Source organism: Elephas maximus, chromosome 3 (assembly GCF_024166365.1).
Source record: "Elephas maximus indicus isolate mEleMax1 chromosome 3, mEleMax1 primary haplotype, whole genome shotgun sequence".
Taxonomy (NCBI): Eukaryota; Metazoa; Chordata; class Mammalia; order Proboscidea; family Elephantidae; genus Elephas; species Elephas maximus.
In genome coordinates this window covers 1,298,276-1,325,227 of record NC_064821.1, presented here as the reverse complement: position 1 = coordinate 1,325,227, position 26,952 = coordinate 1,298,276, and the positions used below count along the sequence as shown (strand labels likewise).

Genomic DNA, 26,952 nt, shown 5'->3' with positions numbered 1-26,952 from the left:
GAGAAGGCTGCACTGGACAAAGGAGGAGGGTGTGGAGGGAGCAGGTCTGCCCACCCCCAGGGAACCCATGTGTCTGCCCAGGCGGGGTCCATCCTGCCCCCAGCCTAAGTATCCGCAGAAACCTCACAACCACACGAGGCCACCACAGGCTCCTTTGATGGAAAGGCAGCTGGGTGGCAGGGCCCCTGGACAGGGTGGCTGTGGAGGTGCACGCTGGGCTGCTCCACAAAGGAGGGGACCAGCAGGTGGGCGCCTGGCACCCTTGAGGCGGATGGGTCATAAGGTCTGAAGGCTCTGCCTCGGGGCTCGCTCACCTGCCCCACCAGGCTGAGGGTGGCTGAGCGTCCCTAACCACAGAGGGCCCAAGACCCTGCCTGGTCTTGCGGGGATGAAGCCTCCATGCCTCGGCCCAGCGCGGGGGACCCCGGCGGGGGACCCCGGGAAGGTCGCCGCCACAAGGAGCGCGCGGTGTGGACGGGGGGACGAGAGGAAAAGAGGGATCCGCAGCACAGGGAGGGCGCGGCAGGGACGGGAGACAAGGGGGCTCCCCGGCACAGTGAGGGCGCGGCAGGGACGGGGGACAAGGGGACAAGGGGCTCCCCGGCACAGGAAGCGCGCGGCGGGGACGGGGGACAAGGGGACAGGGGGGCTCCCCGGCACAGGGAGCGCGCGGCGGGGACGGGGGACAAGGGGACGGGGGGGGCTCCCCGGCACGGGGAGCGCGCGGCGAGGACGGGGGACAAGGGGACAAGGGGCTCCCCGGCACAGGAAGCGCGCGGCGGGGACGGGGGACAAGGGCACAGGGGGGCTCCCCGGCACAGGGAGCGCGCGGCGGGGACGGGGGGCTCCCCGGCACGGGGAGCGCGCGGCGAGGACGGGGGACAAGGGGACAAGGGGCTCCCCGGCACAGGGAGCGCGCGGCGGGGACGGGGGGGCTCCCCGGCACAGGGAGCGCGCGGCGGGGACGGGGGACGAGGGGACGGGGGGGCTCCCCGGCACAGGGAGCGCGCGGCGGGGACGGGGGACAAGGGGACGGGGGGCTCCCCGGCACAGGGAGCGCGCGGCGGGCACCTACCTGCCGGCCGGGCGGCGGCCCCCTGGCCACGTGCGGGCGCGCGCTGCTCGGTCCCCACCCTGGGCCGCGGGGGGGCGGGGCCGGACCTGGCCACGTGACGGCCGCCCGGCGCCCCGCCCCCGGCGCGTGCGCGCTCGGGGGCCCCATTGTTGGGCCGCGGCGTGACGTCACGCGGGGCGGGGCCGGGGCGGGCCGGGGCGGGGCCGAGGGAGGCGGGCGGGCGGGAGGAGGGAACGAGCTCCCGCCGCCGCCGCGCCCGGGCCCGGCCCGCAGCCGCCGCCGCCTCCAGGAGCAGAGAGTCGCCGCGCAGACCCGCCCCCGGCCGCCGCCCGCGCCCCCCGCTGGATGCCGGCGGCCGGCGGGCGCGCTCGCAGAGGCGGAGGGCGGCCGGGGCGCGGGCGGCGGGGCCCGGGGCGGCCGGAGCGGCAGCAGCGCGCGCCCTAGCGCCAGCCGGCCATGCCCGGCTCCGTCCACCAGCCCGACGGCGGCGAGGGCGCGGGCGGCGCGGCGGGGCCCGGGGCGGCGGCCGGCGACGACCCCAGCCCGGGCCCCGAGGAGGCCGCGCCCCGGCCGCCGCCTGAGCCCGACGACGCGGCCGCCGCGCTGCGCCTGGCGCTCGGCCAGCTGTCCCTGCTGGGGCTGGGGGCCGCCGGCGACGAGGACGACGAGGGCGGGGGCGGCGGCGCGGACGGCGGGGCGGCCCTGGAGCCGGCGCCCCCCGACGGGCCCGAGCCCGGCGCGCCCCTGGCTGCGGTGGCGCCGGTGGCCGCGGTGGCCCCGGTGGCGCCCGGGCCGCTGCCGCTGCTGGAGCCCGACGTGAGCCCCCCGCCGCCGCCGCCCCGGCCCTCGCCGCCCGACGTGTTCGCGGGCTTCGCGCCCCACCCGGCCGCGCTGGGCCCCGCGCCGCTGCTGGCAGAGCAGATGAGCGTGATCGGCAGCCGCAAGAAGAGCGTGAACATGACCGAGTGCGTCCCCGTGCCCAGCTCGGAGCACGTCGCCGAGATCGTGGGCCGCCAGGGTGAGTAGCCGCCGTCGGGGCCCCCGCGCCCAGTGTCCCGGAGAGGGCGCCCAGCGCAGCCCGCGGCCGCGCGCGCCACCGGCCCCGGACACGCCCCGGGCGGCCCGGCGTGGTGGCCGCCTTTGCGCCTTTGTCCTGCGGCCGGCCGGCGGCCCGCGCTCCTCCCTCGGTCCCTCCCCTCGGCGCCCCGGCCCCGCCGCTGCCTTTGTCTCCGCCGCGTCGGCCCGGTAGGCAGCGCTTCAGCCCAGGCCAGCCTCCAGCGGTGATTCCCCCGCAACAGGGGTGCGGGAACAGGGCTTGGGCCGGGCGATGGGAGCACCACGCCCAAAGCAGGTGTGGGCCGGCCCGCTCGGGTTTGGGGATCGGGGTGGGGGGGCGTCTGGGTGCACAAAGAGGGTTCATGCCTGGGAGCTGTGCTGGGGGCGGGGCAGGACAGGATGGGACCCTCCTGTGAGCCTGGAGTGGGGGGTCAGGGATTTGGGGGCACGTGGATGGGCTGGCTGCAGAAGCCGGGGTATAGCCCTCCCCTGGAAGGCTGGTGGACAGCAGCCCAGGGCACGGGGTCCTAGCAGCAACGTTGTCAGGGTGTCCCTGTGGCCACCCCATTGTTCCCTTTGTTAGCACGGTGGGCTGAGGTTTGCAGGGTGACATCAAGCCGGCTGTTGCTCATTGGCCCTGGAGGGGCAGGGCGGTACAGGCGGTACGGGTGGTGGGTAGTGCCCGGCCCAGCACACACCCACCAACCCACCGCCCTTTAGCCTCAACTTTGTCCGGTGTTTCTCTAGCCTGCCACCTATCCCAGTCCTGACCCTCTCCTGCCTGTCCCTGGTTCTAGAACTTGGGGTGGGGCCTGGGCGGGGCTCGGGTGAGGCTGCAGGACACTGAGGTGGGTGGGGGGCAGAGAAAGGTCAGGAGGCTTGAATGGAAAGGTCACCTGTCACCCTCGCTGTGGGCAGGCAAACACCGGGATGCCCGTACAGCCCTTTCCTTGTTCTAGGTGGGCGGGGCAGCTTTGCTAGCCAGCTTCCGTCTTCAGGGATGCAGGTGGGTCCATCCTCACCACCTGTGGGCGCATGAGGGCCGGGTGTTGTGCTGGGCTCGTGACGCCTACAGGAGTGGGAGCTGGCATGGGAACAGGCTATTCCCTGAGCCCTGCTGGCTGCCCACAGGGACAGCACGACTCTGGGTGGACAGCCCCTTCCACCACCTTGTGGCCACCTTTCCATTTAGGGCTCCTGTCTCTTGTAATTCCTATCAGGACACATAATGAGAAAGCTGCCTTGTCTTGAGTGTCTGTGAGCCCTGGGAGGGCAGATGTGGAAACCGAGGCCGTAGGACTGTTTGCCCAAAGTCATGGCTGGGTGAGGGTAGTGCTCTGTGAGTGTGTGTGACCCAGCATCTGAGGGTCCCTTGAGGAGGTTGCAATTGCACAGGGCAGCCTCGACCCCTGACCTCGGGCCAGACACTCTAGGGCAGCTTGGTGGGGCCAACAAGGGGGCGCCAGGCTCAGCCTCGTTGATTAGGTACCAGGCTGGGCGGCAGCCGGCGGCAGAGGGCCAGGCAGGCTCTGGTGGGTACCTCAGACCTGGAGAGCTCACTCTGTAGGCCTGGGTGACCCTATGACCCCCAGTGAATGAGATACAGGGGCAGCACCTCCCTTGGGATTTTCGTGAGGTTTTTTTGGGCAAGTCATGGGTCTCATCTCAGCTCCGGGCCAGCAGCTGCTACCTGTCTCATAAGCAGGGTTCGCGGTGCCAGGAAGGGAAGGCCAGATGCCAAAACAGGGTGGCATCCCCAGCAACCCTTGTGCTTCCTCAGCTCTAGAACCATCTGTAGCTACCAGCTTCCCCATTCAGTCCTCAAGTACACTCTTCAAAGCCCCTTGTGCTCCAGCTTGGCCCCCTCCTTCTGGTCACCACCCCATACCCCATTCTGGGGTCCCTGACCTGAAGCCCGTTCTCCCCTCCCTGATGTTCTCAGGCACTCTCTGGGCAGCAGGCAGAGCCTGCACTGAACACCAAATCCTTTTTGTCAAACCCCAGGTGAGGGCCACCCTCCCTGCAGAGGGCAAGAGGGGTACACCCGCCTGGCCTCTCTTGCCAGACCAGGCTCACTCTCTGAGTCTCGGTTTCCTCAGTCCTAGAGTTGGGGCCAAGAGTCTTCTGGGCACACAGTAGACCTTTATCTCACAAATCTCCTTTTCTCCCAAGGGCTAAGGAGCCCATGAGACACCCTGGCTGGGAAGTGTTCCTCTGTTACAGGCTCACACTCACTCGTGTGCTAAATCTTGATTGAAGACCCACTGTGTGCTGGGTCCTGGGGTGGCCTCGGCCTTGCTGATTCCCCCAACATGCTCCCAACAAGATCCTCCTGCATCTGTGTCCCAAATGGGGAAGAAAGGCAGGGTGGCAGGCTGGGGTGCACAGCCGGGTTTCTCTGGCTTCACCCATGCTGCTGGGGCAGGGGGTGAGTCAGGAAAGAACTTTCTATCTTCCAAAGGTGGAGCCCAGCTGCAGCCAGTTCAGGACTGGGGAAGTGGCTCCATTTCACAGACAAGCAAGATGGGTGGGGGCACCTCCCTACAGCCAGTCCAAGGTCATCGGGGAGGCAGGCACCTGATCAGCTGCCAACCAGCTGCCAACCGGCTGTGGGTGTGACCCTGGCCCCGGGCTCTCCTCTCTTATCCAGCACATCAAGTCCACTGGCTGCCTCCCGGGGGCAGGGTCCAGGGCTGGCGCTGGCTGCTTGACTTTGGTTGGGTCTGCAGGGCCTTGCACAGGTTTTTAGTAAGGAATGAGTGAATGAGTGATGCTGAAGAGAGGATTGGACTGAAAGCCACCTCGGGTTTCCTCCATCACTGCTGTCGTCACAGGCTGGGGGGTGGTCTTCCACACACACTGTCCTTCACTCCGACCCCTCGCTGTCCACGCCGCTGCAGGCCTGGGGCTGGGGACTGCGCTGGGGTGTTGGCAGTTTTCCGGTGTACGTTATACTCAGCAGGTAGAGGCAGGGTTCCCTGGGCACCCGCCGCACAGCAGGCCCCAAGTTGGGGGCTTGCAGGTTAGAAGTACAGATGTTCCCTCCACACCCTGTGAATGAATGATGAGCAAACAGGGTCCCCCCCCACCCTGAGCACCCTCCTGCAATGGAGCCTCTGCCCTGTGCCAGCTGCCTGGTGGGGGTGGCGGGAGCTGCACTGACTTACAGTTCTAGGGACTTGCCCAGTCCTGCCCTGCTTCCGGAACTGTGTTCACTGGTCCCTCAGCTGAGAGTAGGACATGCCTCCTCCCCAGCGTACCCATCCAGTGTGGGGCGGCCCCCACCTCCCCTGGATAGCCTTGTGGTCTTATGGGTAGCTGTGTCCTAGAGTCACCTGTGTGAGCAATCAAGCTTCTCAGGGCTGCCCCCTCCCCCCACCTGGGGTCCGCATGGGCCTACATCCTTTGAGGGAAGGGTCCAGCCATGCAGGGGTGCTGGGACCTGGGGCCAGTCACCCAGATTACCAGGCGGGTTAGGGCCCTGGGGCAGGATCCAGGAACCTGCATTCCAACCTGTGCCACAGAGCGTGGGGACCCCCCAGAAGCCCTCTGATCCAGGGGCTTGGCCCCCGCCACCCTCACCTTTGCCTAGCTGTGTCATCCCTGCAGGGCAGGGGTTCAGCCGGGTCCCTTGGGCACCCCTCTCGCCTCCTCCAGTGAGCCCGCCTGACTGTGCCTGCACACACACTTTGCAGAGTCTCTCATTCCAATCTTGATTTTCTGAGCTCCCCAAAGCCAGGAGGCCTTGCTGAGGGCGAGCGCTCCAGACTACCCTGGGCACGTCAGGGACCTCAGTCTCTCCTCCTGTAAAATGGGGCTAGAAATAGATGTGGTCTCACAGGTTCGGGGCAGGGCCGAGTGGGCTCTGGGCCAGGTGGTAGACCCCCCGGTGGGTTCTTGGGCCCCCTTGGTCCTCAAGAGCAGCTGACAGGAGGGGTGCCTCAGCACAGCCTGGAATGTTCACTTGGCTGGTCCGCTTTGTTGTTGTTTTAGGTGCCTTCGAGTCGATTCTGACTCAGTGACCCCATGTGATAGAATAGAACTGCGCTATAGGATTTTCTGGGCTGTAATCTTTATAGGGGAAATTTTGGTGATGTAGTGGTTAAAAGCTACACATGCTAACCAAAACGTCAGCAGTTCAAGTCCACCAGGTGCTCCTTGGAAGTCCTCTGGGGCAGTTCTACTCTGTCCTGTAGGGTTGCTGTGGGTCGGAATCAACTCGATAGCAACAGGTTTGGCTGATTTTTATAGGAGCAGATCACCAGGCCTTTCTGTGACAGAGCAGCTAGTGGGTTCAAACCACAGACTTTTTGGTGAACAGTTTGTAACTGTTTTAGAGGGAGAAAAGCAAGGCATGAAGAGAGGGCGGGGTTCCGCCTGAGGCCACGCTGTGGAGACAGAACCCTGGATGGGAAAAGGGAGCCTCTGGGGATGGTTGCTGACACAGGGTCCTCCCACCCCACCATCTGCAGCACCTGCCCCTCAATGCATTTCTCTACCCAGGGACAGACAGCCAAGGTCAAGGGGGTGGGGGCGGGGGTGCCCCAAGGTGGCCCAGTTCAGCCCCCGCCATGTGGGTCACGTGAGGTGGCAAGAGTGTGGGGGAGGGACCTTAAGGATGGTGATGGGGGCTGCAGGTGGTAAAGATAGGGACCTGGCAGCTCCCTGGTGTTCCCCATCCTGCCCCCATCCCAGACAGTGGTCACAGTGGCCACGAGGCCTCTAGGGACAGAACCAGAGCCCAGCACCCTGGCCTCGCTTCTGAGACCCATGGCCCCCATCCCCACCCTGCCTGGGTCCTGCGGGGCAAGGGGCCTGTGATTGAGTGCAGACGAAGGGTGAGGACTCGGGGGTAGGGGCAGCGTGACACAACAGGCCTGAGATTTAAAAGCCCCCTTCCCTCCTCTGCCGAGTGGGGAGAGGCTTATGGAGGCCGGGCCAGTGAAGGCGGCCAGGGGGAGGGGTGGAGCCAGAGGGACATACAACTAGGTTGGGGGGGCAGGCCCAAGGCCAGAGGTGGGCCGGGACCATGCTGGGTTTGGGGTGCCAGTAAGGTGGCGGGGCTGGCGACGGGAACAGCCTGGCCCCAGGACCCAGGAGGCCCTGCTGGGGAGGTGGGAGGGGAGCTGCCCCCCCACCTCCCTGGGGGTTTTCCTATCTCCTGAGGGAGCCTCCCCGGCCACACGTTTCTAGTCAGCCCATGAACCAGCCTTGGGTTACCAAAAGCTGCTTTGTTGCTAACTTTGTGTCTTGTACCAGAAGCCAAGGAGTTAGCTACATTGTCAGCACCCTCAGTGAGCACTGTGTGTACCGAGCAGTACGCATACCTAGGTGCTCTTGTCTCCTGGGAGCTGGGGGCGGGGGGGGGGTCTCCTCCCACTCCTGGGCCTGTACTCAAGATCCCCGGACAGGGGGCAGGGACCTGGGGAGTCCACATTGGGCCCTGGGGGCAGCTCCTGTTTCCGGAGACCCCAGCTACACTCCTCTCCACACGCACTGGGAATGGGGACTTGCCTCACCAAAGATGCTTCACGACTGACCCTGTGGCCCCCACACTTCTCCCCACCGGTGGCATCAGGAGCAAGGAGGGAGGGACCCTGAGTGGCTGCAGCCCAGGCACAGTGGACGCAGCTACAGGGCAGTGTCCCAGACAATGATCCTTGAAGCTAGGGACCCAGCCAGGGCCTCCTGAGGTCCCTGGAGTCAGGGCGAGACCTGGGACCCCGGCAGCCTGGGGGTTTCACTTGTTCGGAAGAAGATCACAGGCCATTTCCACAGACTGAGCCTCCGTTTCCCCATACATCAGGTGGAGGGTTGGTCTCAAAGGGGCCTTCCTGTCTTCTTTTTAAAGTTATATTGTGGTAAATATACCTAGAAGCCCTGGGGACACAATGGTTAAGCGCTTGGCTATTAACCAAAAGGTCAGCTGCACGGGAGGAAGACCTGGTAATCTTCTCGTGTAAAGCTGCAGCCTAGAAAACCCTACGGGGCAGTTCTGATCAGTGACGTGGGGTTGCTGTGAGTCAGAAATCGACTGGATGACGCTTAACAATGACAACAAAAACATACGTAGCGAAAAAACTTGCCACATTAGCCATTTTTTGGATGTACAATTTCGTGGTATCAGTGACATTCACAGTGTTGTGCAGCTATGACCAGTCGTGCCAGATGTTTCCATCACTGTTGACAGTATCTGTCAGGCAGCCACTCCGCGCCCCCTGCCCCAGCCGCTGGTAGTCTCTAACCCACTTCCTGTCTCATGGATTTGCCTCTTCTGGACATTTCTTGTCAGTGGGGTCAGACACCACGGGGCCTTTTGTGTCTGGCTTCTCTCACAGGGCATCACGTGTTCAAGGTTCATCCATGTTGTCGCGTGTACCAGGGCTTCATTCCTTTTTATGGCTGAATTCTGGGGTGGTACAAACGGTTAAGAGCTTGACTGCTAATCAAAAGGCTGGAGGTTCGAGTCTGCCCAGGGGTACCTTGGAAGAAAGTCCTGGCAATCTGCTTCCTAAAACTCGTTGAACACCCTGGGGAGCACAGTTCTGCTCTGCACACAGGGAGTCCCCTCAGCCGCAGCTGGTTTGTGTTATTTCTGGTTTTCGTGTTCCCCTGTGTGGATGGACCACGTTGTGTTTCTCCGTCACATGTGGGTGGAGGGAGCCTTCTTGCCTTGTTGTTTTTGTCGGACGTGTACGTGGCAGAACATACGTCGTTTCAGCTGTTTGTACGTTTACAACTCAGTGACGCTGATTGCATTCCTCAGGGTGTCAGCCCATCCCACCCTCCTTTTCTGAGTTGTTCCTCCCCAGTGATGGGGACTCACTGCCCCCTAAGCTCCGTCTGAACTTTGCAGTTGCAGTTGTCACCTTCATGCTTTTTTGCTCACTGCAATGCCTCTGGGGCCCAGGACTAGAGGGGAAACTGAGGCTCGGTGGGAGAATAAAGCCCATGGGGAAACAGGGAACAGGGCGGCTCGGGAGGACTGTGGGGGCTCCAGCCCGCTCACCGAGTCTCCCTGCCCCCACAGGCTGCAAGATCAAGGCCCTGCGCGCCAAGACGAACACTTACATCAAGACGCCGGTGCGCGGCGAGGACCCCGTGTTCATTGTCACGGGCCGCAAGGAGGACGTGGAGCTGGCCAAGCGTGAGATCCTGTCAGCCGCCGAGCACTTCTCCATGATCCGCGCCACGCGCAGCAAGGCCACCGGGCTGCCCGGCGCGGCACAGGGGCCCCCCAACCTGCCGGGCCAGACCACCATCCAGGTGCGGGTGCCCTACCGCGTGGTGGGGCTGGTGGTGGGCCCCAAGGGCGCCACCATCAAGCGCATCCAGCAGCGGACACACACCTACATTGTCACACCTGGCCGTGACAAGGAGCCCGTGTTCGCCGTCACCGGCATGCCGGAGAACGTGGACCGTGCCCGCGAGGAGATCGAGGCCCACATCACGCTGCGCACTGGCGCCTTCACCGACGCCGGCCCCGACAGCGACTTTCACACCAACGGCACTGACGTGTGCCTCGACCTGCTGGGCGCTGCCGCCGGCCTCTGGGCCAAGGCCCCCAACCCAGGCCGGCGGCCCTCTGCGGCCACCGCCGGCCTGCGTGGGGACGGGGCCCTAGGCGCCCCTGGGGGCCCCGAGGCCTTCTATGCAGGCAGCCGCGGGGGACCCCCGGTGCCTGACACGGGCCCTCCCAGCCCCTACAGCAGCCCGGGCAACGGCGGCTTCACCTTCGGTGGGGACGGCCCCGGGGCCCCTGTGGCAGGGCCCGCTGCCCCTGAGGACTGTGACTTTGGCTTCGACTTCCTGGCGCTGGACCTGACCGTGCCCGCTGCGGCCACCATCTGGGCCCCTTTCGAGCGGGCCGCACCCCTGCCGGCCTTCAGTGCCTGCTCATCCGTCAACGGGGTGCCGTCCGCTGCAGCTGCCCGTCGCCCCAGCGGGACTGGCACCCCCCGCCACTCGCCCACACTTCCCGAGCCCGGCAGCCTGGGCCTGGAGCTGCCGCTGGCCCGCCGCGCCCCCGACCCGGTGGGCGCCCTGCCCTGGCTGCCCCCATCCCCACAGGGGTCGCTCTCGTCCTTCTCCACCAGCTCCGGCTTCTCGGCTGCCGCCGCCTCGCTGCCCAGCAGCACCTCGGCCCCCTCCAGCTCCCCCCTGGACTCGAGCACCTCCGAAAGCAGCCGCAAGCCAGCGGCCACCGTGTCCTCGGCCACAGTGACCGCAGCGGCCCCAGCCCCGGCACGAGAGTGTGTGGTGTGTGCTGAAGGCCAGGTGATGGCTGCACTGGTGCCCTGCGGCCACAACCTGTTCTGCATGGACTGCGCCCTCCGCATCTGTGGCAAGAGCGAGCCCCAGTGCCCGGCCTGCCACACGCCCGCCACCCAGGCCATTCATATCTTTTCCTAGCAGGGGACCTTGGGGCGACCAGCCCTCTGTGGGGGGGGGGGCGGGAGAGGAGGAGGGAGGGGGCAGTGGGACCTCGGGACAGGGGACAGCGTTGGCCTGTGTTTACAAACGAGCTTTAACTCCATCCCAGGCGTGGAGACGGCGGACCGGCAGGCCAGCAGTGCTACGGTTCTTAACAAATAGCAGTGTTGAGTTGATAGGTTAAAATAAACAAGAAAGAAAAGGTCCTCTGGCACTTTTTATTTAAGACACCCTCCCCCTCATGGTGATCTTTTAAAAGAAAACACGATTTTTTACCACTTTCGGTTGTCATTCTTTTTGTACGTGGCAGTTTTCTGGTTCGACGGTGTTTGTTTCTGCAAAGCCGACAGCGGCAACGTTTTTACGCCTTTTTGGGGCCGACCCATCACCGTTTTGTACATTAGCCGTGCGGGGCGGTACGGGGAGGGCGGGTCTGGGGAGCACTCCACCCAGAGATTTCTACCTTTTCGAATTATGAATCCCCTCTGTGGTTTCTGTTGTTGGTTTTTACAGTTTTTTTAAAGTTATTTTTGGTTTTTATGTTTTGTTTTACTTTTTACCTCTTGTGTATATGTAGGGAATTTATAGGGAAATATGTACTTTATGGAATAAATTTTAAGAACTAAAATATATTTTATTTTAAATAAAATAACGGACCTTTGATCTTACAGCTAAATCATTGATTATATATTTGCTGAGCCGACCTAAGGGTGAAGAAAATTGTATCAAGAGTTTTATTTTTTGACTTCAAAGCCTTCTTAATAAAGTCTTTTTACTACATGTGAGCTCCGGCCTTGGCGTGGCATGGTGTGTGCGGGGGGTGCAGGTCGGGGCACAGGATGCGGGGAACCTGGATCAGGGACACTCAGGGCTGGGACAGGAGGTGCTCGGAGCTGGGCAGGGGGACCTTTGGAGCCAGAATAGGGGGACATGTGGGTTTGGGATGGGGGGATACTCAGAGCTGGGGTGGGCAGCCCTCAGGGCAGGAATTGGGAATGTGTGGGGCTGGGAGCCAGGATTAGAACGCTCAGGTCCAGGATGGGGGACACAGGAGGTCTGGATCGGGGAGACGCTCAGGGCCAGGATGGGGGACACTTGGAAATAGAATTAGCATAATGCTTGAAGGGAGAATCAGAGACGCTCAAAGCTGGATTGGGAACCCTGGGAGCCGGGTCCTGCCGCCCTGTTTTCCAGGCAAAGGAATCGGGGCTTGGGGCCTTGATTCTTCCCCAGCCTCTGGCCAAGCTGGCATAGCCTTGCTCCCAGTGAGGTTTTGGGCCCAGCTGGCCCTTCCTGAGGATCAGGCCCCACATGCCAGCAGGTGGCCCTTGCTGGGGACAGCCATGCAGAGCAGAGCCAGGCCTTCCTCCCAGGGTGTTTGCCCAGTGCCGTGGAGTGGGAAGCCCCCACCCAGCAGGACAGGCCCGCCAGCCACGGCACAGACAGAGCCTGAGGCCTGGAAATCTTCCTCACAATCAGCCCCAGTGCCTTCCCTTCCTCAAGGGAGACTGAATAGGGCCGCAGGCTTTGTCCCCATGCTGGGCCTGGTCAGGGGACAAGGGCCCTATGGGCCACCACACAGTTCCTGGGGGCTGCAGCCAGGCCCAGGGGCAAGGGCAGAGGGGCCGCAGCCAGGCGGCTGGTGGTCGGTAGGCAGAGGGGCCGCAGCCACGTGGCTGGTGGTCCGCAGGCAGAAGTCCCAGGCAGAGGGAGATGTCCTGGAGCATGGGGTGTGGTGACAGAGGGGCAGCTGTTCCCGGGACAAGGCAGAGGGCTGGGCAGAGGAGCCGGTGTGGGGAGGGCCTGGGAGGCAGACTCTGATACAAAGGTGTCTCAGTTTTCTAGAGAAATGGGACCAGATAGACAACTAGATAGATGAGGTCTCCAGGCGGCACAAAGCGTGAACACCGTTGGCTGTTACCCCGAAGGCTGGTGGCTGGAGTTCCCCAGAGGCGCCTCAGAAGACAGCCCTGGCAGTCTGCTTCCAAAGAATCAGCCTTTGAAAACCCCGTAAAGCGCAGTTCTACTCTGATACATGGGGTCACGGTGAGTCAGATAGCAACAGTTTGTTTGTTTGTTTTGTAATATTTCAGGTGTAATGTTTAAGATTTCCTTAAGACCGGTTTCTGTGACTGTTGGACACAAAGCGGACCAAGAGCCGGCTTGGGAGGGGAGGCTGACACAGCAGTGTGCCCAGAAACTGGGAGGAGAGAGTGACCAACAGAGCCCTGCACAGGGTGGCCCAAACACACGGGAAGAGGCAAAGGCCACGGAGAAGAGGGGAACACGTAGGCTGTGTGGGCAGCAGGATAGTGCCCCCTGGGGGTTCCTGTGCCAGTTCCCAGGACCTGTGGGCATGGTGCCTGATGTGGTAAAGGGACCCTGCAGATGGATGACGTGAAGGGTCTTGAGACGGGAGTGATCCTGGATCACCCAGGGGGCCCCTGTGCTCACAGGGTCCTCATCAGAGGGAAGCAGGAGGGTCAGAGTCAGAGGAGGAGATGTGAGGACGGAAGCAGAGAGAGAGAGACTGGAAGATGCTCGCTGCTGGCTCTGAAGATGCAGGAAGGGGCCAAGGGCCAAGGAACAAGGGGCCTGTAGAAGCTGGAAAAGGCCAGAGACAATTCTCCCCTGGAGCCTCCGGAAGAAGCTAGGCCTGCTGACGCCTTGACTTCAGGATTTCTTACTCCCACAACTGGAAGATGATGAATTTGTGTTGTTTAAACCAAAAAACGTGTGGTAATCTGTTGCAATGGTGGAGGGAAACGAGTAAACTGTGTAAAAAGGTGTTCCAGCTCCTTGGAGGGACGGCTGATTCTGGGGCCTGGGAATGGAAACGACAAGGTGAGCCTGGAGCATCCTGGAACATCAGAGAGTTAAAGACGTGCTAAAAAAAATACCCCAGGATGATAGGGCTATGTCAAAGCGACCCAGGAGCCAACCCAAAGAGCTCCCAATGCCCAAAGCTGGAACAATTTGTCCTGGAAAACACAGCCCGCCCAGTGACATTTGACCATCAGATAAACAGCAAACCATAATTTAGAGTAAGTATGTCCATTACGTACATCCCACCTGAATTTGGAGACCATCTCGAGAATAGATTTGAAGGATTGAACACTAATGACCGACCAAACGACTTGTGGAACGACATCAAAGACTCACACATGAAGAAAGCAAAAGGTCATTAAAAAGACAGGAAAGAAGGAAAAGACCAAAATGGATGTCAGAAGAGACTCTGAAACTTGCTCTTGAACATCGAGCAGCTAAAGCAAACAGAAGAAATGATGAAGTAAAAGAACTGAACAGAGGGTTTCAAAGGGCGGCTGGAGAAGACACAGTAAGGTATTATAATGACCTGGAGATAGAAAACCAAAAGGGAAGAACACACTCAGTATTTCTCAAGCTGAAAGAACTGAAGAAAAAATTAAAGCCTTGAGTTGCAATATTGAAGGATTCTATGGGCAAAACACTGAATGATGCAGGAAGCATAAAAAGTAGATGGAAGGGACACACGGAGTCACTGTACCAAAAAGAACTGGTCGATGTTCAACCGTTTCAAGAGGTGGCATATGATCAGGAACCGATGGTACTGAAGGAAGAAGTCCAAGCTGCTCTGAAGGCGTTGGTGAAAAACAAGGCTCCAGGAATTGACGGGATATCAATTGAGATGTTTCAACAAACAGATGCAGCGCTGGAGGTGCTCACTCCTCTATGCCAAGAAATATGGAAGACAGCTTCCTGGCCAACTGACTGGAAGAGATCCATATTTATGCCTATTCCCAGGAAAGGTGATCCAACCAAATGTGGAAATTATTGAACAATATCATTAATATCACACGCAAGCAAAATTTTGCTGAAGATCATTAAAAAACGGCTGCAGCGGTATATCGACAGGGAACTGCCAGAAATTCAGGCCGGTTTCAGAAGAGGACGTGGAACCAGGGATATCATTGCTGATGTCAGATGGATCCTGGCTGAAAGCAGAGAATACCAGGAGGATGTTTACCTGTGTTTTATTGACTATGCAAAGGCATTCGACTGTGTGGATCATAACAAATTATGGGTAACACTGTGAAGAATGGGAATTCCAGAACACTTCATTGTGCTCATGAGGAGCCTGTAAGTAGACCAAGAAGGAGTCTTTTGAATAGAACAAGGGGATACTGTGTGGTTTAAAATCTGGAAGGGTGTGCATCAGAGCTGTATCCTTTCAGGTCTGTATCTGTATAATCCGAGAAGCTGAACTATAGGAAGTAGAATGAGACACCAGGATTGGAGGAAGACTCGTTAACAATCTACATTATGCAGATGACACAACCTTGTTTGCTGAAAGTGAAGAGGACTTGAAGCATTTACTGATGAAGGTCAAAGACCACAGCCTTCAGTATGGATTATACCCCAACATAAAGAAAACAAAAATCCTTACAACTGAACCAATAAGCAACATCATGATAAACAGAGAAAAGACTGAAGTTGTCAAGGATTTCATTTTACTTGGATCCACAATCAACACCCATGGAAACGGCAGTCAAGAAATCAAAAGATTCATTGCACTGGGCAAATCTGCCACAAAAGACCTCTCTAAAGTGATGAAAAGCAAAGATGTCTTACGAGGGAGGGGAGGGGTGAGGAGGGAAAAACACTAACTAGACAATAGATAAGTGGTAACTTCCGTGAAGGGTAAGACAGTACACGATACTGGGCAAGCCAGCACACCTTGTCCAAGGCAAGATCATGGAAGCCCCACAGACACATCCAAACTCCCTGAGGGACCAAATTACTGGGCTGAGGGCTGTAGGGACCATGGTCTTGGGGAACATCTAGCTCAACTGACATAACACAGTTTATAAAGAAAATGTTCTACATTCTACTTTGGTGAGTAGCGTCTGGGGTCTTAAAAGCTTGTGAGCGGCCATCTAAGATACTCCACTGGTCTCACCCCATCGGGAGCAAGGGAGAATGAAGAAAATCAAAGACACAAGGGAAAGATTAGTCCAAAGGACGAATGGACCACAACTACCACAGCCGCCACCAGACTGAGTCCAGCACAACTAGATGGTGCCCGGCTACCAACACCGACTGCTCTTTCCGGGATCACAATAGAGGGTCCTGGACAGAGCTGGAGAAGAATGTAGAACAAAATTCTAACTCACAAAAAAGACCAAACTTACTGGCCTGACAGAGACTGGAGAAACACCAAGAGTATGGCCCCCTAGACGCCCTTTCAGCTCAGTAATGAAGTCACTTATGAGGTTCACCCCTCAGCCAAAGATTGAACAGGCCCATGAAAGAAAACGAGACTAAAGGGGCGTGCTAGCCCAGGGGGAGAGACGAGAAGGCAGTGGGGGACAGGAAAGCTGGTAATAGGGAACCCGAGGTCGAGAAGGGAGAGTGTTGACACATCATGGGGTTGACAACCAATGTCATAAAATATGTGTACTGTTTAATGAAATGCTGATTTGTTTTGTAAACCTTCATTTAAAGTACAATAAAAAAAAGAAAAGCGAAGATGTCAATTTGAGGTCTCAGATGCGCCTGACCCAAGCCATACTTTTAATCACTTTGTGTGCATGTGCGAGCTGGACAATGAACAAGGAAGAGCAAAAAAGAACTGACGCCTTTGAATTATGCTGTTGGCGAAGAATATTGAATATTCCACGGAGTGCCAGAAGTCTGTCTTGGAAGAAGTGCAGCCAGAATGCTCCTTAGAAGCGAGGACGGCAAGACTTCGCCTCACGTACTTTGGACATGTTATCAGGAGGGATCAGTCCTGGAGAAGGACATCATGCTTGGTGAACCAGCGGGTCAGTGAAAAAGAGGAAGGCCCTCGATGAGATGGACTGACACCGTGGCTGCAACGAGGGGCCCAAACTTAAGGATTGTGAGGACGGCACAGGACCAGGCAGTGTTTCGTTCCGCTGCACACAGGGTCAATATGAGTCGGAACCGACTCCACGGCACCTACCAACAACCACAACATGCCCACGCAATATTTGGGACACACTTATACTAAAAATTGGGTTGCTTCTATCTGAAATTCAAATTTAGCTGGACGTCCAGTATTTTAATTTGCAAACCTGGCAGCTGGACGAGGAATGGAGGAGGAATGGAGGAGGAAGTCGTTTTGGGTGTTTTCTGCTTTGCTTCCAAGTCCTAGTGATCCCACGTGACAGAGCAGAGCTGCCCCATCGGGTTTTCTTGGCTGCAGGGCCCCCAGGGAAGAGGAGGTGGAAGAGGCCCTGAGAATTAAAAGCTAGAGAGCTAAGTTTACCTCGTAGGTAAATGTGGCAGCAAGAAGGGAGTTTGGTGAACGCAGACCGGAATTAATTCCACAGATACTGATCGCGCACCATGATTCTTGCCAAAACCAGGAGTGCGTTTGCTCTGGGTCAGGAGCTTGCAGAAGCCGAAATTCCCCAAAACTTTTGTCCCCAGTCCCCGCCTCCACCTTCACCAGACTGAAACAGAACCACCGTCCTCTATCGCCACCGTGTGGCCAGAGCCGCACATGACCCCTGCCCCGCACCCTGCATCCGCGTCCAGGTTGGGCCAGAAAGAGCGTCCTCTGTCGCCACCGTGTGGCCACGGATGCACATGACACCCTGCCCCACACACCATCAAACCCAGTTACCTGGGAAAACGACCATTTGTGCGAGGTGGGGATTAATGGCCCCTCGCCCCCAGGCTGTGAGCTCCTTCAGGGCATTAAACGGGACCTCTTTTTTCGCCTTTCACCGCTGCCTACCCCTAGCCCAGCAGCTCAGCGCTGGCACACAGTGGGCATTCTGTGTCTGTTGACTGAACCTACAAAGGAGCTGCTCTCCTTTCCCTGAGAGCTTGTCCCTTAACCTGGGCAGATCCAGCTTTGTCCAGGTCTAGGGGTGGGTGACACAGAGCAGCCGAAACACCCTCCCTGCCCTCCGCCCCTGTATTAATGATCTGGGGAGGCCGTAACAAAGTACCGCAAACAATAGCTCACAACAGTGGAAATGTACTCTCTCACGGTTCTGGAGGGCAGAAGTCTGACTTCAGAGTGTCAGCAGGGCCTTGTTCTCTCTCTGAAGGGTCGCGGGGGGTAGGGGGGGACCCTTCCTTGTCTCTTCCAGCTCCTGGTCTCCTGGTGGCTCTGGGCATTCCCTGGCTTGTGATGGCATCATTCCAGTCTCCGCCTCTGTCTTCACATGGAGTCTGCCCTGTGTCTTTATCTGTCTCTTCGCTTTTATAAGGACATTTGTCATTGGATTAGGGCCCACCCCACTCCGGGAAGGCCTCCTCTTAACTGGTAAAGTAGGCAAAGACCCTGTTTCCAGAGTCGTGTTCACAGGCACTGGGAGTTACAGTTGCTGGGTCAGTTCCTACTGACAGCAAACCCATGTGACAGAGCAGAACTTCCCCGTAGGATCTCCTAGGCTGTCATCTTTACAGAAAGCAGATTACCAGGTCTTTCTCCCCAGAAGCTGCTGTGTGGGTTCAAACAGCCTACCTTTTGGTGAGCAGCTGAGCACTTAACCGTTGTGCCACCAGGGCTCCTTGGCAGGGGACACGACTCGGTCCTTAACAGCCTCAGTGGCAGCAGAGACTCCAGCTTGTTGGCTTTCTTCGATTAAATGGCATTTTTTTTCCAAGTGGCCATGGGCATCTTGAATATCTTGGAGGATAAATTGAGGGAGACAGGTCAGCTAGGGGCTCCAACAGGCCATTCAATAAGGGTGGGGCAGGATGGGGTCCCCACACTGAGGGACGAGAGAGGCCAGGTTCCCGCTCCAGACAACAGGTGTTTGGCTATGGAAACTCGTTCGGTCGTTTTCCGCTTGTGACAGCTCCCCCATCCCGCCCTGGGTTTCCTGTGTCCATCCTGCCTTCTCATCCTGCCTCCGGACAGGAGCCGCCCATTTGGTCTCGTGTATTCGCTTGAACTAAGAAGCACACTCTTCACGAGTATTATTTCACGTTTTACAGTCCAGTCTAATCTTTATCTGAAGACTGGGCTTCGGTAATGGTTTCAGATCTGAGTTAACAGTGTCAGGGATTTCCTCGGAGCCCGTTTTTCAATGACTCTCAGGCAAAGCAGGGAAGGCTGGGACCAGCCTGGGACGAGGTGCTGGCAACTCTACTCTTATTGAAGTTGGTTGCACCAGCTGGCAGGCCAAGGCTGTGGAGAAAGCAGTGTCTCTTGTTATTTAAAAAAAAAAAAATACTGAACAAAAGCCACTGTGCATAGCCTTGAAATGGGCTGGTACTCGTGGCTAGTTCCTGATTAAACAAAGAAACCCAGGACCCCCTGGGGAGAAGACCCTGGACTGGATCTCCACCTCCACCCCAGCAGCCAGCAACCGCTGATCGGCTTCCTGTCTCTATGGACATTTCACCCAAGTGGAACCCTACAATATGTGGCTTTTTGTGTCTGGTGCCTTTGACTGAGCGTGCTTTTCTCAAGGTTCATCCATGTCATAGCATGGATCAGTGCTTCATCACTTTTAATTGCAGAATAATATTTTATTGGGATTTTCAATCACTTCACATGCGTGTGAAGACTGGACAATGAGACATGAAGACCAGATAAGAACTGACGCCTCTGAATTGTGGTGTTGGCGAAGAATATTGGATATACCATGGACTGCCAGAACGAACAAATCTGCCCTGGAAGAAGTACAACCAGAATGCTCCTTAGAAGCAAGGATGGCAAGGCTGTGTCTCACATACTTTGGACATGTTGTCAGGAGGGATCAGCCCCTGGAGAAGGACATCATGCTTGGCAGAGTACAGGGTCAGCGGAAAAGAGGAAGACCCTCAACGAGGTGGATTGACACAGTGGCTGCAACAATGAGCTCAAGTATAACAACTGTGGGGATGACACAGGACCAGGCAGTGTTTCGTTCTGTCGAACACGGGGTTGCTAAGAGTCGGAAGTGACTCAACAGTACCTTAAAACAACAATAAATATAATTTATATATGTGTGTATACATGTATGTACATACATATAAAAATATGTATCAGCACTAACTGATGAAGATCAAAGACCACAGCCTTCAATACGGATTACACCTCAACATAAAGAAAACAAAATCCTCACGACTGGACCAATAAGCAACGTCATGACAGAGAAAATGTTGAAGTTGTCAAGGATTTCATTTTACTTGGATCCACAATCAATGCCCATGGAAGCAGCAGGCAAGAAATCAAATGACACATTGCATTGGGTAACCTGCTGCAAAGGACTTCTTCAGAGTGTTAAAAAGGAAAGATGTCACTTTGAGGACTGAGGTGTACCTGACGCAAGCCACGGTGCGTTCAGTCACCTCACGTGCATGTGAAAGCTGGACAATGAGTAAGGAAGACAGGAGAATTGTTGTCTTCAAATTGTGGTGTTGGCAAAGAATACTGAATGTACCATGGACTGCCAGAAGAATGAATAAATCTGTTTCGGAAGAAGTACAGCCAAAATGCTCCTTAGAAGTGAGGAGGAGAGACTCTGTCTCACACACCTTGGACATGGTGTCAGGAGGGATCAGTCCTTGGAGAAGGACATCGTCTTAGTCATCTAGTGCTGCTGTAACAGAAATACCACAAGTGAGTGGCTTTAACAAACAGAAATTTACTTTCTCACATTGTAGGAGGCTAGAAGTCCAAATTCAGGGTGCTGGCTCTGGGGGAAGCCTCCTCTCTCTGGGAGCTCTGGAGGAAGGTCCTTGTCTCTGTGAGCTTCTGCTCCTGGGCGATCTTCATGTGGGTTGGCATCTCTCTTCCCCCTTCTCTGCTTTTCTTCCTTGCTTGTTTAATCTCTTTTATATCTCAAAAGAGAACTCAAGACACACCCTTCACTGATCCAGCCTTATTAACATAACAAAGACATCCCATTCCCAAATGAGATTATAACCACAGGCATAGAGGTTAGGATTTATAACACATGTTTGTGGGGTTTATAATTCAATCCATAACAGACATCATGCTTGGTAAAGTAGAGGGTCAGTGAAAAAGAGGAAGAGCCTCAAGGAGATGGATGGACACAGTGACTGCAACGATGGGCTCAAACATAGCAACGATTGTGAGGCTGGCGCAGGACCGGGCAGTGTTTCGTTCTTTTGAACGTAGGGTTACTATGAGTCAGAACCGAGTCCATGGCACGTAACGAAAACAAATATTCCCTTGTGTGGCTGGACCACATTTTGTTTATCTGTTCATCCGCTGATAGACACGCAGATTGCTTCCATCTTTGCCTACTGTGACTCACGCTGCTGTGAACATTTGTTTACAGGTTTTTGTTTGAACACCTGTTTTCAATCTTTTTGTGTATACACAAAGAACTGAGATTGCTGGGCTGTGTGGTAATTCTATGTCCAACGATTTGAGGAACCATCAAACAGGACTTTTTTTAATTGAAATTTTTATTGAGATCATTGCAGATTCATAGTGTTGTGGGAAAAATACAGAAAGATTCCCTGTGCACGTTGCCCAATGTGCTCCGGGGGAAGGTTGTACAAAACTATTGACGCTGTTGTTAGGTGCCGTCAGGTCAATTCTGACTCCTAGCGACCCTGTGCACGACAGAACGAAGCACTGCCTGGTCCTTCGCCATCCTCACAATCGTCGTTACGCTTGAGCCCCTTGTTGCAGCCACTGTGTCAATCCACCTCGTTGAGGGTCTTCCTCTTTTCCGCTGACCCTGTACTTTACCAAGCATGATGTCCTTCTCCAGGGACTGATCCCTCCTGACAATATGTCACTGACATTGGTACAACTCACCAATCCTTCTCAGATTGCCCCAACATTGTCAGTTGTACTCATCTGTGCTTGTGTGTGAGTGTGTGTACATCTACACAATTTTATCACTTGTGTAGATCCAAGTATCTACCATCACGGTCAAGATACCGAACACTTCCATCACCACAAAGCTCCTCATGCCGTTTTATGAAAACCACACTCAGCTCCCTCCTGCCCGCCACCATCCATCCCTCACCCCTCTCAACCACTAATCTGCCCTTCGTTTTTAAAAGGCTATCATTTCAAAAATGTTCTCTAAATGGAATCATTTATATAATGGGGTAGGCTTTTTTGCTCAGCCTAATTCCCCCACACATCTGTCAGTTTGCATGTTTCTGTGATGCTGGAAGCTATGCCACTGGTCTTCAAGCACCAGCAGGGTCTCCCATGGAGGACAGGTTTCAGCTGAGCTTCCAGACTCAGACAGACTAGGAAGAAGGACCCGGAAGTCTACTTCTGAAAAGCATTAGCCAGTGAAAACCTTATGAATAGCAGCGGAACATTGTCTGAAATAGTGCTGGAAGATGAGCCCCCCAGGTTGGAAGGCACTGAAAAGATGACTGGGGAAGAGCTGTCTCCTCAAAGTAGAGTCAACCTTAATGACATGGATGGAGTAAAGCTTTCGGGACCTTCATTTGCTGATGTGGCACGACTCAAAATGAGAAGAAACAGCTGCAAACATCCATTAATAGTCAGAACCTGGAATGTACAAAGTATGACTCTAGGAAAATTGGAAATTGTCAAAAATGAAATGGAGCAGATAAACATCGATATCCTAGGCATTAGTGAGCTGAAATGGACTGGTATTGGCCATTTTGAATCGGACAATCATATAGTCTAATATGCTGGGAATGACAACTCGAAGAGGAATGGTGTTGCATTCTTCGTCAGAAAGGACATTTCAAGATCCACCCAGAAGTGCGATGCTGTCAGTGATAGGATAATATCCATACCCATACAAGGAAGACCAGTTAATACAACTGTTGTTCAAATTTACACACCAACCACTAGGTCCAAAGATGAAGAAACCAAAGATTTTTACCAACTTCTACAGTCTGAAATGCAATCAAGATAAAAAAAAACCTAAAAGATGGAAACCGTGGTGGTGTAGTGGTTAAGAGCTATGGCTGCTAACCAAGAGGTTGGCAGTTCGACTCCGCCTAGGCGCTCCTTGGAAACTCTACGGGGCAGCTCTACTCTGTCCTATAGGGTTCCTCTGAGTCGGAATTGACTCGACGGCAGTGGGTTTGGTTTTGCTTTGCAATCAAGATGTATTGATAATTATTGGTGATTAGAATGGGAAAGTTGAAAACAAAGAAGAAAAATTGGTAATTGGAAAATACAGCCTTGGTGATAGAAACAACGCCAGAGATCACATGGTAGAATTTTGCAAGACTAACAACTTCTTTATTGCAAATACCTTTTTTCAACAACATAAATGGCGACTATACCCATGGACCTCACCACATGGAATACACAGGAATTAAATCAACTGCATCTGTGGGAAGAGATGATAAAAAAGCTCAATATCGTCAGTCAGAACAAGGCCAGGAGCCGACTGTGGAACAGACCATCAATTGCTCATATGCAAGTTCAAGTTGAAGCTGACGAAAATTAGAACAAGTCCCCAGGAGCCAAAGTACGAGAATCTTGAGTATACCCCACCCGAATTTAGAGACCATCTCAAGAATAGATTTGATGCATTGAACACTAGTGACCAAAGACCAGATGAGTTGTGGAATGACGTCAAGGACATCATACATGAAGAAAACAAGAGGTCATTAAAAAGACAGGAAAGAAAGGAAAGACCAAATGGTTGTCAGAAGAGACACTGAAGCTTGCTCTTGAACTTAGAGCAGCTACAGCAAAAGGAAGAGATGATGAAGTAAAAGAACTGAAGATTTCAAAGGGCAGCTCGAGAAGACAAAGTAAAGTATAATGACGTGCAAAGAGCTGGAGTTAGAAATCCAAAGGGGAAGAATACTCTTGGCATTTCTGAAGCTGAAAGAACTGCAGGAAAAAATTAAGCCTCAAGTTGCAATAGTGAAGGATTCTAAGAGGAAAATATTAAACAACGCAGGAAGCATCAAAAGAAGACGTAGGGAATACACAGAGTCTCTGTACCAAAAAGAACTGGCCGATGTCCAACCATTTCAGGAGGCAGCATATGATCAGGAACCAATGGTACTGAAGGAAGAAGTCCAAGCTGCACTGAAGGCACTGGCGAAAAACAAGGCTCCGGGAATTGATGGAATATCAACTGAGATGTTTCAACAAACAGATGCAGCGCTGGAAGCGCTTACTCGTCTGTGCCAAAAAACTTGGAAGACAACTACCTGGCCAACCAACTGGAAGAGATCCATATTTGTGCCCATTCCAAAGAGAGGTGATCCAACAGAATGAGGAAATTATCGAACAATATCATTGATATCACATGTAAGTAAAATTTTGCTGAAGATCATTCAAAAACGTTTATAGCAGTACATCAACAGGGAAATGCCAGAAATTCAAACTGGATTCAGAAGAGGACATGGAACGAGGGATATCATTGTTGATGTCAGGTGGATCTTGGCTGAAAGCAAAGAATACCAGAAAGATGTTTACCTGTGTTTTATTGACTATGCAAAGGCATTTAACTGTGTGGATCATGACAAGTTACAGACTACATTGCAAAGAATGGGAATTCCAGAACAATTAACTGTGCTCATGAGGAACCTGTACATAGATCAAGAGGCAGTCATTCAAACAGAACAAGGATACTTCATGGTTTAAAATCAGGACAGGTGTGTGTCAGGGTTGTATCATTTCACCATACTTATTCAATCAGTATGCTGAGCAAATTATTCGAGAAGCTGGACTGTATGAAGAAGAACATGGCATCAGGGTTGGAATAAGACCCATTAGCAACCTGCATTAAGCAGATGACACAGCCTTGTTTGTTGCTTATTGGTCTAGTTGTGAGGATTTTTGTTTTCTTCATGTTGAGGTGCAATCCATACTGAAGGCTGTGGTCCTTGATCATCAGTAAGTGCTTCAAGTCCTCCTCACTTTTAGCAAGCAAGGTTGTGTCATCTGCATAACGCAGGTTGTTAATGAGTCTTCCTCCAATCCTGATGCCCCGTTCTTCTTCATATAGGCCAGCGACATCATGATGAACAGAGAAAAGATTGAAGTTGTCAAGGGTTTCATTTTACTTGGATCCACAATTAATGCCCATGGGAGCAGCAGTCAAGAAATCAAACGACTCATTGCACTGGGTAAATCTACTGCAAAAGATCTAAAAAGCAAAGATATCAATTCGAGGACTAAGATACGCCTGACCCAAGCCATGGTGTTTCAGTCGCCTCATATGCATGTGAGCCAGACAACGAATAAGGAAGACCAAAGAAGAATTGATGCTTTTGAATTGTGGTGTTGGAGAAGAACACTGAATATACCATGGACTGCCAAAAGAATGAACAAATCTGTCTTGGACGAAGTACAACCAGAATGCTCCTTAGAAGCAAGGATGGTGAGGCTGCGTCTCACATACTTTGGACATGTTGTCAGGAGGGATCAGTCCCTGGAGAAGGACGTCATGCTTGGCAGAGTACAGGGTCAGTGGAAAAGAGGAAGACCCTCAACGAGATGGATTGGCACACTGGCTGCAACAATGGGCTAAAGCATAACAGTGATTCTGAGGATGGCCCAGGACTGGGAAGTGTCTCGTTCTGTTGTACATGGGGTTGCTATGAGTCGGAACCAACTGGACTGCACGTAACAACAACAACAATTCCCTGGAGGCACTAAGATTTTTAAAACTCCGAAGTAAGTCCTAATGTGCAGCCAGGGTTGACCTACCAACAACCTCTCTTTTTATTACGGTAGCTTGTTTGTGGAGGAAATCCACAAGCCTCAGTTTCCTCATCTGTAAAATGGGGAGAGGAAGAGCCCTGGGTTAGAAGCCTGTATTTAGCCAGGGCCTGGACTCTGTAGAGCTTTGTGACTTAGCAAACGGTTGCCATGGCAGCAACCAATCACACCTGACTTCAGTGCTACCTCCTTGGCCCCGCCTTACTTGCTTATGATTGGAGGAGGTGTTGAGTCACATGCTTTAACTGACCAATGAGGACATAGTCCACAGGATCCAGCTGTGTTTCCGGTTAGGGCAAAGCATAAATGGACCCAAGAAAACTCTGGAGAGAGGCCAAGTTTTCCCTCATTCAACAGAGTTTAAAATGTTAGTGGTTTGTTCAAAAAAAGAAAGAAAGGAACACATTAAGGAATGTTCTGGCCAGGACTGGGGTGGATTCATTGCCATATCTTGAAGCTCCAATAATTTTGTTTCTGGATGCACACAGTTAACCCCTCTGAAGAAGATTCCAGAAACTTTCAGTGCGAGGGCGGTGTGGGCGCCTTGCCATCTCTTTAAGCTCTTATGCTTAGAAAGAAGAATCGGCCTGGAAGGTTGCAAAATTAATGCATTCTGTAGTTGGTTTATTTTTAATGAGCCACCATTGTGGGTCCAGGGTGTGGGAGATTCTCACAGATTGTTGTTGTCCCAACGCCCACAAACAGATGGAAATAAACATTCTAGGTAGGTCATTTTGTAAGATACACAGTGAAGCGTGCTGGAGATGTTTGGTCTTCCCCTCCCCCTCATCCCCAAATGATACCTGGGTAGAAATGAAGCTGAGTCATGTACTTGTTTGGGCATTTATATTAGTTATTTATTGCCGTATCACATGTCACCCTTAAACTTAGTGTCTTCAAGCAACAACACGCACTTATTTCTTATAGTTCCTAAGGGTCAAGAATTAGGCAGAGGCTGAGCTGGGTGGTCTTGTCTTAGAGTCTCTCATGAGGCGGCAATCAAGATGGCGACCAGGGCAGCATCATCTGAAGGCTTGACTGGGGCTGGAGCAGCCGCTTCCAAGGTGACTTCCCCACGTGGTTGTTGGCTGGAGGCCTCAGTTTCTCTCCATGTGGATAGCTCCATGGAGTTGCTTGAGTCTCTTCACAATATGGCAGCTGGCTTCCCCCAGAGTGTGTGATCCAAGAGAGAGCAAGGCGGAAGGCCCGGTACCTTTTACGACCTGGCCTCAGAGATCACACACCATCACTTCCGACATCCTATTGTTCAAAGGAGAGAAGACTTTCTGTCATTCGTAACCAAAAGATCATGATGCCTTCGACTGACGGATAAACATGCTTTGGTCCGTGCATACAATGGAATATTGTTGTTGTTGTTAAGTGCTGTTGAGTTGGTTCCAACTCATAGCAACCCCACGTACAGCAAAACACAACACTGCCGGTCCTGCACCATGCTCACAGCTGTTGCTCTGTTTGAGCCCACTGCTCCAGCCACAGCGTCTCGTCTGTCAGTCTGTCATACTGTAGGGGCTGGGTGTTGCTGTCATGCTGAAAGCTGTGTCATCGGTTTTCCAAATACCAGCAGGGCGCCCATATTGGACAGGCTTTCAGTGGCTCTTTCAGACTAAGACAGACTAGGAAGAAGGACCTGGCGGCCTACTTCTGAAAAAATTCGCCAGTGAGAGTGGAATGTTACTCACCCATAGAAAGGAATGAAACACTGATAGACGTACATCATGGACAAACCTGGAAAACACTATGCTCAGTGAAGAAG

General features: G+C 54.4%; 1 protein-coding gene across 1 annotated transcript; it reads left to right on the top strand.

Annotated features, from left to right (window-relative positions):
- Positions 1-1,531: 1,531 nt before the first annotated feature.
- Positions 1,532-10,554, top strand: MEX3D (mex-3 RNA binding family member D). The gene is made up of 2 exons (XM_049876181.1): positions 1,532-2,093; positions 9,162-10,554. Exons 1-2 carry the CDS (start codon positions 1,532-1,534, stop codon positions 10,541-10,543), a joined length of 1,944 nt encoding a protein of 647 aa, XP_049732138.1. The 3' UTR covers positions 10,544-10,554.
- Positions 10,555-26,952: the final 16,398 nt, after the last annotated feature.

Excerpts from the sequence above, each read along its gene's own strand:
- MEX3D (XM_049876181.1), top strand. The coding sequence starts at position 1,532 with ATGCCCGGCTCCGTCCACCAGCCCGACGGCGGCGAGGGCGCGGGCGGC. Across the intron at positions 2,094-9,161 it reads CGAGATCGTGGGCCGCCAGG|GCTGCAAGATCAAGGCCCTG; the intron begins GTGAGTAGCCGC and ends CTGCCCCCACAG.